The sequence below is a fragment of the Astatotilapia calliptera genome, chromosome 3, assembly GCF_900246225.1.
Source record: "Astatotilapia calliptera chromosome 3, fAstCal1.2, whole genome shotgun sequence".
In the NCBI taxonomy this organism is placed as follows: Eukaryota; Metazoa; Chordata; class Actinopteri; order Cichliformes; family Cichlidae; genus Astatotilapia; species Astatotilapia calliptera.
This window is the reverse complement of record NC_039304.1, coordinates 23146553-23158748: the sequence shown is the minus strand read 5'-3', so window position 1 is coordinate 23158748 and position 12196 is coordinate 23146553. Positions and strand designations below refer to the sequence as shown.

The window sequence follows — 12196 nt, the reverse complement described above, 5'->3', positions numbered from 1 at the left end:
CTAGGAGATGCTAAAGTGTTAAATGTGCAGATAACATTACATGATCATTTCTGGAGCAGCCTTCAGGTTCTCGATATAGTAACATGCCATTTTTGCTCCTCGTAAAAATGTTTTACTCCTGGATTAAAATATTTCTGTTGGATTTAATTCAGAGTCAGCTTTTAAAATAAGAACAGCGCATTTTTACATCAGGAGATAACAACGAGTGAAAAATTGATTTCAAAATATACTAACAGCTCTCCAAGTAAGACTTAAGCTTCATGCCTGGACGTTTTCATTTAACTGTAATCTCAACAAAACCGATTTGTTCTGGAACAAGTAAAACACTGAAATAAAGAAGACATATTTTGCAAATATGTGATGTCTTGATAAATCAAGCAGATATTTGAAATTTACACATCTACAGTCTCACCTGAAAATATGTTTATTTTGTGTTGCAGAAGCAGTAATATTTCAAACTTTACTCATATTATTAGCCGCTATCCTCCACCAATGGTGCATTTGAGTTTTGGACGAAATGCAATCTGGGATAGTTGGTTGCACAGAAGTCACAGATCACCCACTTTGCTAGGAAATGTTTTGCAATGTTTCTAGGATTAACACTTTCTTGACACAATGTGCAACAGGCTTTTTTTCCCCTTTCCTTTGGTGGATGCAAAAAATGATGTGCAGATACGCACGACTGTAAAAGGAAGTGCACTTTGCTGGAATTTACTCCTACAATGGATATTGTAAATGGCACTATAAAGAAAGAAGAAACTCTTGTTTTTATGATAATGCAGGAAAGCCAAAAAAAAGAAAAAAGTGTTAAAAGACCAGTATGACCCAGTTCATCACCTGCTATGTTGCCCTGCTGAATGCCAGTTACGAGTCTTCATACCAAATACTTTGCTTTTGTAATGTCATCCCCAAGAGGTCTACTCTTACTTTGGAAGAAAAACAGAATTAAAATGATGTTTTATCTTTAGTCATTATTTATTTATTACTGCAGAATGAAACATGTAGCATGCTTGTCCACATGGTCTCACTTTAACATTATAGAATGTATAGGACTAATAGGAAATCCAGTTCCTGTTTGCTGTTACAGTGAATCAGAAAACAAAAAAAGGCCTGCTAATACTGGAAGCTGATGACACAAAATCTGGTGGGTGCAGCAACTCTTTGCATCGGCTCAGCATCATTTACAGAGTAAAGGCACACATGGATGGACGTTGAGTGGAACACTTTACATCATTCCATTTGCCTCCTGTGACCAGAAAAAACACAGGAGACAGTTAGATCAACTGTAGACCTGAAACTGGCAATTACTTTCTTTGTTTTAAAGAAAGTAATGCAAATGTAATAAATGTTGATTTTAGTATTATTAATAAACAGATAATTGTAAAGTCTATAAACTCAACATAGTCAAGAGGTCCAGTTCATTATCTCTGTATAGTAGAAGTGAAACCTAGCGGCTACAGCCCCTATGTTGGCATCCACCTAGCGTCACTATTCAAACCTTTTACTTGTACTAATATATATGGAATTAACCTGCTGTTGTTATCAATATCATCTGAGTTTTAGCTTTACTTGATGTTTTGAAGTCTCTTAAGTGCTGTGGAATCTGAGAGACTGTGGAATGCACTAGTAAAGTCCCCTTTAGGATTTAAACAGCTAGTTATCATTTATGACTTGCCACATTACAATGTTTATTCAGACAGCTCAGACATTTCAGTAAATAATGTTTTAGGGAATTACCTCCACCATGATTTATCTCTATACAAGACTCGTTACTTTCCCAATTGTCTGGTTGCCCTGGTTTCCATGCTGAAAATAAAAAATGACTGCCATCGCTCCAGAGCCAGAGATCATTCTAAAGATGAAATAAAACAGAGATTTAAAAGTTCAAAGTGTCCTTCTCTCATTAAGATCAGCTTTTATTTTGGATAAATTACCATCTGGCAATCAGTGCCTCCAATCCATGTTCGTGTGGCATTCAATGATGCAGCTCTTATCACCTTCTGAATGTTTTCATTATCTTCAGCATTGTTTACCGATGCGAGGTTTGCTTTCATGGCCTGACAGTTTTTCTACAGTGGAGATGAACAAAAAGACACACAGAAACTCAAAAGGAGATGGTTGCTGGAGAACAACGTGGCTACTTGAAATAAATATCTGGACCAAAGGGACTTATCTGCAATTTGGCAACTCAATCATAGATGTAATTTTTCACACTTTCAATCTGGTTGCATTTATTGGGAGCTCTTTAGCAAGTTCACTGGCAGTAAGCTATTTGTACACTACTAGCATGTCAAAGCTTAAAAAAAAGTCACAGTTACTCTGTAAGGAGTTTTTATTTGCAGAGGTGGAAGTAACAAAGTACATATACTAACATTATTTTTTATTATTATAACAAAAGATTAAGTTAGCTTTGCAGAAAAAAAATATTTAGTGGAAATGTTCTTCAAAGAGTTACTTTTTACCTTCTTACTTTGAGTACATTCAGAGCCTGTACTTTTTCACTTTTATTTGACTAAAGAAGTTGAATTAGTACTTTAGCTTTTATCAGAAAAAAGCACAGCAAACAAAGCTCTAGAGAACTCATAGCTAAGTGAAAGTAGAAGGCTCTGCCTCCATGTTAGTAATATGGACAAAATGGTGCTAAGAAGTTTTGAGATGTAACGTGTCTTCTTTCTAGGTCTTGCGAGTAGAATGATTTTAAAATCAATTCTTGATTTAAAAGGGGACCAACGAAAATAAACTAATATGGGAGAAATGTGGTGTCTCTTTCTAGTTCATCTTAGTACTACTGCTGCAGTGTTTTGGATCAACTGAAGGTTTTTCAGGAATTTTCAGAATAGCCTCTTCTAAACCCAAGAAGTAAAAAAAATAAAAAATAAAATCATGGACTAGCTATTCAACATCACTCTGAGATGAGGGTGTTGCAGTGTGGTGGCACCTTCGTTTACAGGCTTGCTGCATTATATATTTATACCTTTTAAATTTGTTCAGTGATTCTATCATTTTAGCTAAACCATAGCATTGAGATATTTTATAAAATAGTAATATATTTCTCATTTCAGTCTTTGTTGCCGCTCTTCATTTATATTACTTTGAAACTATCGTCACATCTTAATGATCAAAGAGTTTTCTACAGACAAGAAGCTACCCCACAGCTCTACCTATCTGTAAAACCTTCTTACTGAATGCTATTGATGTGTTTTGTTCTTTAATAAAATTAATCATAATACATGTAACTGATTTTTAGAATACCGTTTAATGCCATTTTTAAAAATACACAGCAAATTCAAAAGTGTTAAATTTTTTGGTGTTAATAGTCTCCTTGCAAAAGTAGAGTTAATTTTACTCTAAGCAGAGTCACATTATTTTAATGTAACTCTGAGGTGTAAAATGATAGTAGTTAAAATCGAGTGTTAAAAATGAGTGTTTCTCTGTCAAATCTGGAGGTGTTAAAATGGAAACATTAACTCTTGACCTCATAACTCTGAACTCCTACAGGGGCTATGACACCAACAGAGTAAATTCACAGACTCCGCCCTCAGCACGGCTCCAATCGAAGCTGAAGTGAAGCCGTTTCAGAACATTTTGCTCTACATATTTGAGTTGTTTGCCATGCTTGGTAAGTCATTTTTTCAAAGATTGTTTCAATTATTATTAGCTTTTACTTCTGTGGCTCTTTGGAGTTGAGACAAAGCTGTGTGAAAGGCATTAGCCATGTTGCTCGCTGATAGCATAACATTCTGTTTTAGCTAGCTGAAAGGTATTGTTTGCGGGCAAATACCACAGCCTTGAAAAAAAAGCTTGCATGTGAATTTTCAGTCAAACGTTTGGTCAAATACACCTAAAACAATGTGTAGAATGTGAAACGTTGGTATAATGGTGCTACTTGAAGCCTGAAAACGATCGCCCATAAAAAAAACAAAAACGAGCAAACAGCAGTAGCAGACGTCCTGACTGGATTCTACGTTAGCATAGATCCCTCCAGAGTTTTGTGCACACGGTTTAGGTAAAAATGAAAAAGGTTGAGGTTTTACATTTAGTTCAGTATTACCTGTTGCCTGTGTCCTTGTCTTTTGGGAAAATACTTTACACAAGTAATGGCTCAAAGAGGATTCCTTTTTTTTTTACTGTGCTGCAATTGTTTACTGGATTATTTGTGCCATTAATTAGTGTCAACTAATTTTTATTCAATCTCCACACAGGATATGCTTGTGAAGATGGAATATGGGGGAGAGCAGAAGTGCGTTGAAGTTCCACAAAGGGATGAATGAAGGACATGCATATTGTATTGAAGAAATAAGTGATGAGAATGCTGTTATTTGCATTTACCATGTCAGACCTTTTGATAAACAAAATTCTAATGAAAGTGAGAACATGTATACTGTTACATCTTTCAGAAAATGTTTTGAAATTGTGGTGCACAGTTCAGAATAAATGTTTTTCAAAAACCATTGCATCTTTTTAGTAAATGTTTATTTCCAAAAGAAATTTCTAGAAGTTCAGAACAGTAAAATTCCCGCTTTTTAGAATGAATTGGAAGATAACTCTTACGTAGTTAAACTAAAATACTCTTTGAGAGTTAATATATAAACTCTTAACACCAAGTGTTAAATTATCAACTCCAGACAGATTTGGTGTTTAACACTAAATCAGAGTTAACGTACCAACTCTCCAAAAAGAGTTAAATTAACACTCTCTGGTGTGGACCCATATAGACACTTTAATAGTGTTGAAATCAAATCCGACAGTGTTAATTTGGACATGCTGGATTTGCTGTGTATGAAGTCCAGAGTATGTTACTGAAATTGTCATTAATACATCTTCAATCTTTGTTATATCACAATTTAAAGAGAGGGAAATGTAAAAATATGCAGAAGTAATTTCTACTTGAAATTACTCCTGCATATTTGTCAGATGGAATGATCTGACAAGCAAATTCTACAATAAATATGCCTGTTTAGAAAACAGTGTTCAGTGCAGAGCTGCGTTCATGAAAATACCAACATCAGAATATGACTCTATTTATCTTCGGGTAACTGGGGTAAGCAAACTAACTGTTGGCTTAATGTCCAAAGACTAAGCACAGTGTCAACATTTTTGAGTGAATCACAATCCTCTGTCTTACCTCAGCCTCAGCCCAGGTCATCTGTACTGAAACGTAATGGAAACAGCGACCTCCAAACTCACTCCAATTATCAGGGCAAGTTGCTGCAGATGGGTGAAAAATTAGTGAAAACAAGCAGAGAATTGTGAGTAATTGTATGATATTGTGTCATCATGATAAGGCTCCCTCTTTGCTTTTCTCTGCATATTTACTTTGACTCTGTTCACATGAAGTGTTTTACTCTTTCAATTTTTTTTTTCCTGACGAGAGCACAGCCAATTTGTGAGGATTTAATCCTATGTCAAGAGTTTAGCACATTAGCTTAAACACCTGTACTCACCATCAGCTCTGGCCAGAGCAATTAAGGCACAAACAAGCAGAGACACAGTCAACATCTTTTTGAAGACGACGGAGACAAAGAATATGATCAGTGAGCTTAAAAAGAACAAATACAGAAAAATTATTAATGATCATGGAGTGAGTTAAAGTGTGAAGGAGAAAATTGGGGCAAAGAGTCACAGTAAACCTGCAGAAGAAGGATTCACTCGGTGGCTCTCCTGTGTGAATCTGTTGGACCAGAGGAAAAAAAGGATCTTATATACACTAACTTATCTCCATATCTGTGTTTAGATAAGTCTTCTCATCTGTGTATGACCCTTTTTTTTATCAGTTTATTGGTCAACAAATCAAAGGGCAGCACATCCCACACTGTTGGTTTTTCAAAAGTAAGCATGTGAATCACAGAAACTCAAGGTCTTCCTTCTATGTTTCCTCAATTCACATCTTGTTTAATCCCAAATTTGATAATGACACACAGAATATACTCAGAACCATAAACAATAAGAAATCATTATTTTTTAATTAGGGTATAGATTATCTGCATATTTTAAGATGACTTGTGGAGGCTTACTGCAGATTCTTTTTGCTATATAAAACAAATAGCGGTGGATGGAGCAGCTACAAAGTCTGCTTTTCTGACAGGGTTTGTTGATCAGGTGGTTTGAAGAAGGCCTCTCACTGGCTTTTTCTAAGTAAAGGTTTTAATAGTGATTACAGGAAAAAGTGCTGGTGTTTTGAAAGCAAGAAACACGTTTTCTTTCACTCAACCTGAGCTTGTTACCTCTTTGTGCTTCATGTTGTGTGTAAACAGATTCCGACACCTCCAGTACTCGCTTTTATGTCGTCTAACACACTGGCAGACTGGCATTAACACAAAGCCGTTATACAACGCTTTGAAGCAAATAATTTGTGTTAAGAACTTTTTATATTTAAATTATTTGAATTACTCGATGAATCGTTGCAGCCCTACTCTATATCAACTTTAGGTCCTCTCACATGGAGCTTCGGAATTTGTCTACAATAGGGAATTCAGTTTATTGCTATGCACAGTAAGGAGGTAGAAAGCACAGTTTTCAACAAAACTATTTTACGCCTTCATTTAAATTTAAAATTTCATTAAACAAAAAAAAAAAAAAAACAAGAACAAAGAAAGGAAGAAAAGTTCCCAAAATGTAAAGAAAAAAAAAGATATCCAGTGATCAAAATTAAGATCATTATTCTAAGCTAATAATGCTAAAGCTTGTTTTTTGTTTGTTGTTTCTTTTAATCATATTTTTTTATTTAATATTAGTATTCTTTTTCTTAACCCATTTCCTCTCTCTGTTCCTGATATCAACAATGAACATTGATTTTGATGGTATTTTGCCAAGAATCTTAAAGGTCAGACAGGTTATTATTGCAATCATAGCTGGACTGGGCCGATGGTGATTTTTCGTTTTTTGCGGGCCAATGACTTTTTTTTTTTATTTAGTAACGGTATAAAAGATGAAACATGGCGGATTGGCCAGATGCTGCCAGATGTGTAAAAAAACCCTCAGTTGTTTGGTGGTGGCAATGGTGGAGCTTCTACAGAGGCCAGCAGGTGGATGAGGGAAAGGGGAGGCAGGAGGAGGAGAGACCTGAGGCGGCCGCAGGTCCGAGTGTCAGGTGAACTGAACTGAACTATATGTGGGTCAGATATAAACCAACTTTAGGATTTTAGGAGTTTATTTTTGTTGTGCTGACTTTTTACACTCAGTTATAATAACTCGTACTGCTACTAGCTAGCATGACGGAGTTTCTATACAGCTGGGTAGGTGTCATGATGTTACTGATAATAAACTTTATTTTATTCATAAGGTTAGTTAGTAGAGTTGCCAACCATCCCATACAAAATGGAATCATCCTGTATTCAGAAAAAATATTACGTGTTTCATATTGAGCTGAAAAGGAACACAGTTTGTCTCGTACTTCAGCTAGAATAAAAAAAAGACAGGAAGGTACACTTATTCTGTGTCTTTACACTTTCAGCTGCCTTTTCTTATCTTCTTTTCTCTCCCTTCCTCTCCTGTTGCTACTTCAATCATGAAACTGATCAATGATCAGCTGATCGGCTTTTCTCTCCTGTTTGTTTATCGCCCACTTTGCGCCAGGAAGAGGAAACCAGTGGATGTCGCGGTAAACAACAGCAGCACGTTTAAGCTTGATCAACTGTTATTAGAATTTATTTAATATTACCTTCTAGTATCAGATGATGTTTGCTGGAGCCACAGCTGTTAAGCTGCTGGTCATGATATCGGTTTGGTTATCTGGTTAGAGGGAAACATGAAGATGAAACCAGGAGATGTCCTTACTGAATCATCAGAGCTGAACAGGTGATGGAGAAACAGGTTTACCTTTTAGGTGACATGAATGAATTGAAGGGAAGTTATGAACTGTTTCTGAGAGACAAATAACACCAGGATCCTTTTTTTATGTAGCTGACAGCTGGTAACTGTGCAGGGGCGGGTCTAGCAAAGTGTTGCCAAGGGGCCAGGTAGGGCATTAACAGGGAAAGGGGGGCACAAAGAAATACTTTTCTTTCTTATTCTCATTTAAAATGTCTCGCTTTTAACAAATAATTATCTGAATCTTACAACCAAAGTTTTTATCTGATGTAAAATGCATAGAAATCATACATATACCAACAAGACAGTTTACATCCCTGTCATAACAGCGTGTGTTTTCATTTAAAGGCTTTATGGCTTTTCCGATAATACCTGGTGGGCCGGTCTCTAGTCAAAATGCCCGGGCTGATTTTTTTGTCCCAGTCCAGCCCTGATTGCAATTTTTAGTTTGCAATGTTCCTAGTATATGTTATTGGCATCAGCAATTTTATTTATTATTAGTAGGATTGTTGCTCAACACTTTCAATTTCTCTTTCACCTGCCACTGTGACCACAATTTTACCCTTAAGTGATTATTTTACCCTCAAAATGTAACTACACTTGTCTTCTTTCCTCAGCCCAGTGGGTGTGTCAGAGTATCCTTCCATTCTCTTGTGCTTATCAAATCCAGGGTCGCAAGGCAAAAACAATATATTCAATATAAATTCATGTGTATATTTAATATACACATACATACATACATACAGACGTTAAGTAATTGTACATTCCAAATTCCTGTAATTTTAAATATGTTTATATTGTCTATTCTGTAAAATAGTCAGATGTCTATTCATATTAATGTACAGAATTCACCTGCTTGCTTCTACTACTGCTTGCTGCTACTACTGCACATTCACCCAGTGTATATACCATACATGTCAGTCTGCCCCAGGGCAGCTGTCGCTACAACTGTAGCTGCCTCCACCAGTGTATGAATGTGAGAGTGAATGAATAGTGGTATTGTAAAGCGCTTTGGGTGCCTAGAAAAGCGCTATATAAATCCAATCCATTATTATTATTATTATTATTATTATTATACATATATATATAATGTTCTTCCTCTACCCCCCCTCCCATCTTTGCACATTTCGAGGAGCATGTCGGGCTACATTTCACTGTGTGTTATACTTGTATAACTATGCATGTGACAAATAAAGAACCTTGAACCTTAAGTTGTTTTATCCTCTCTCAGATATAATGGACGGTAACGTGTATTAATCACATATTTAATCATATCACATTAGTTATAGTAATATTACTTTCTGACTTTACCATAGTAAGAGCAGTCCTGTCATTAGTTTACATACATGTGGACCTGATCTTCCATTCCACCTTTCTTGACACATTCAGGACTCATGTGTATTTCATCTGATCATGAAGAAGATGAAGATATTGCATAGTTTAAAAAAATATGTTTAGTTGTTCACAGTGCAATATGTATATCCAGTTACTAGGGTTGAAGCTTAAATCTAAAGATTTTTGAGCTTGGTGTAGCTGCCAATTTATCATAGATGAACCAACAAACAGTCCAAAAAACAACCGTTATCTGTGTCCTTCCTGTAAAGTCTGGCAACATCTAAAAACAATCTGGGTTTTGGACAGTGTGTAATCTACAGGTTAATGATTTGCAAGTGTTCTGCAGACCCAACTTTCCGTAAATGACAAAATTCAAATACATTTAAGGATTGCACAATGATACCACAATGTTATTTATAAAAAATGCTAAACCTACATCTGGTTGAAAATCAGTCATTAATAAACTTTGGGACAACAAACAAAAATAACAACAACAACATAAAACATGATTAGCAGAAATCTTCTTGAAGCCTTGTCGGCATTCAAGTATTCCTGCCCTGAAACACTAGTTTCTTGATTATTCCTGACCTTAATATTAATAGGCATTCCAAGCACACACCCAGGAGCCTACATACATACATACATACATACTATAGCATAACATTTTAAGACATTACCCGAATAAAGAATTAATGGCATCTGATGGTGAGTTTACGGAGTGCAACCAAGTGTTGGGCTTAACCCTTTAAGACCTACCATAGAACCAAGTCCACCAGAGCTTATATTATATTTTTACATGATGTGGAGCCATTTTTGGGAGCATTTCAAGTTGCTATACATCAATACAACCATTATAGCCCAAATATTAATAATATGTATGCATTAAGTGCATAGTACTTATATAAATTGTAAAAAACTGCAATAAACTACAAAAAAATTTAAAATCATTTTTGTTTTTTTAACATATATTTCTAGTTAGAGAAATTTAAGAGGCTTATCCCTCAAAACTGTAAATACAAAAAAAGTTGCATAAACTATTTTCCCACCACAGGAAATTTATTTTGAGTGTCTTCATAGTTTTATTTTTGAAATACACCAATTTTCATATACTGCAGGAAAAACGAAAATAAATGTTATAATGCAAATTTGCAAAATAACAGCATATGCATCAAAATGAACGATTTCCAGCAGTGCAATATGAGTCCTCAGCATCCCAGAAACGACACAGAAAGTCATAAAGTCAAACATAACTTTTAAAAACACAAGTATAGGCTCATAAGGCCTTGATGGTAAAAAGCTACATTTCCGCAAAATGACGTCACTTCCGGTTTCGGCCAGGTCATGGCGCACATGCGACAGTTCACGCTGATGGACGTAGGAAGTGTTACGAACAGCTGATCGGATCGGCAAAGCGTGTTTCTGGAATATTATGTTTTTGTTGCTGCAAGCGCTTTTTATGCAATTTTTGCAAAGCTATATGTGGAAGGAAACCGTGACCTAGGACAAGCTGATGGCATAAGATGTAAGTACAACTCCTCCGGTTTCATATGCAAAAAAATTATTGCGCTAGCTTACGTGGTTGCAGTGCTACCGGGATTTAAAAATAGTTACGCAAAATGGAGCGTGTCCGCTCTGACCGGCTTTAAAGGGTTAAAGGCCCCATAGTACCATATCACCTCAGACTCATTATCCAACATTTGCAACCTTGTTATATAGTCCTTGTCTCAGGCCGCCTCCGAACAGACCTTCCAGCTCTTCTCTTCCTTTGTCTTTGACCAACAATTTCCACCACCATCCTGTTGTCCAACACTAGAAGAGGTTGCAATTAATCTGGACCCCAATCAATCCAGTATTGGATTGACTGGGGTCCAGTTCCTCCACTGCATAATGTATGTGGTTGTATAAAATTTGATGGTTTTACACTGAATATGTTTAAAATGTTGACCCCGGGATGTTAAATGATGGCCCTGATGAAGACCAAAAGCCAAAATAGCAAACCACCATAGCAAAAAATACTATATACTATGCACAATGCAACATAGAGGACTGTGTAGAAGTGTAGTTCACAAGGCCCGATGACCATGGAGAAATCATCTGAAGTGGCAACAGCTTGCAATAGGTCTAGGCTGCTGGGTGTTTCCAATCATGCACTTAGTTTTATTTCTTCACTCACCTTTATCACTCACTACCAATCTGCATTTCATCATTTGTCATTATTAATCTCAAACAAAACTGAGTGAATTGAAATTTAATTTTAATGTACAATAGCTCATATATTTGACCAAACTTATCCAGGTTTTCCAAAGAATTTACATTAGGATATGCATGAACTTTACCTGGAACATGTATATGTGTCTCTTTGCTATGGTTGATGTTCATTTGTTGGAGTCTGAAGAGACACAGGAAGATTACCTGCAGTCTCCACAGTCACTCTGCTGCTGACAGTATAGAGGTCATCAGGACCTCTGAGTGTACAACCTGGATGGACATCCAGTCCAGTTTTCTATGAGCCTGGGCCACAAAAACCAAACCATAATCGGGCCAGATGTGGCATAGAACTAGAACAGATAAAATACAAATAGTACAAATAAATAAATGAAGCAGACAGAAAAGGGGACAAAATATTAAAGTGTGAAACAGAGATGTGTGCAAAAGAGCTATAGCTTAATATGCTGGCTTTATATGCAGGGTAACCTGATGTGCAAAAAATTATTATTACTGTTCAAAACTAGGTCAGCTGTACAAGAGTCTGATGGCAGTGGGGAAGGAGGAGTTGTTGAGTCTGGATGTTCTGGATTTCACACTTCTGAACCTCCGTCCCGAAGGCAGAAGTGTAAACAGTCTGTATACATATACAAGAACAAAGTATGAAATACTAAGTAAAGCACAAAGAGAACTCAAAATATGACCAATGTCAAAGTATGGCATAGGCCCTAATTATATCTCCTTAGTTAAGCTGCTTTACACAAAATCTAAGGCCTCGGTTAATACAAATAATATAACTTCTAGTCCTTTCCTCCTCCACCGCTCTACAAGACAAGGGTTCCCTTTG

General features: G+C 36.2%; 1 protein-coding gene across 2 annotated transcripts; it reads right to left on the bottom strand.

Moving 5' to 3' along the window:
• Window positions 1-953: 953 nt before the first annotated feature.
• LOC113018981 (ladderlectin-like) lies at window positions 954-5712 on the bottom strand. 2 transcript variants are annotated; one of them, XM_026162443.1, is made up of 6 exons: window positions 5631-5712; window positions 5445-5539; window positions 5126-5208; window positions 1935-2069; window positions 1738-1852; window positions 954-1246 (listed from the first exon to the last, which is right to left on the bottom strand). In XM_026162443.1, the coding sequence occupies exons 2-6, from the start codon at window positions 5497-5499 to the stop codon at window positions 1182-1184; spliced, it is 453 nt and encodes a 150-aa protein (XP_026018228.1). In that variant the 5' UTR covers window positions 5500-5539; window positions 5631-5712; the 3' UTR covers window positions 954-1181. The 2 variants fall into 2 exon arrangements, with proteins under 2 accessions (XP_026018228.1, XP_026018229.1); XM_026162444.1 differs by having other exon boundaries at window positions 5445-5499; window positions 5631-5667.
• Between the last annotated feature and the right edge of the window lie 6484 nt (window positions 5713-12196).

Bases quoted from the DNA above. Each gene is read 5' to 3' on its own strand.
- LOC113018981 (XM_026162443.1), bottom strand. From the start codon at position 5,499: ATGTTGACTGTGTCTCTGCTTGTTTGTGCCTTAATTGCTCTGGCCAGA. The intron at 2,070-5,125 runs GTAAGACAGAGG...TCTCCACTGTAG, and splicing joins TGACCTGGGCTGAGGCTGAG to AAAAACTGTCAGGCCATGAA. The intron at 1,853-1,934 runs GTAATTTATCCA...TTTCATCTTTAG, and splicing joins GAGGCACTGATTGCCAGATG to AATGATCTCTGGCTCTGGAG.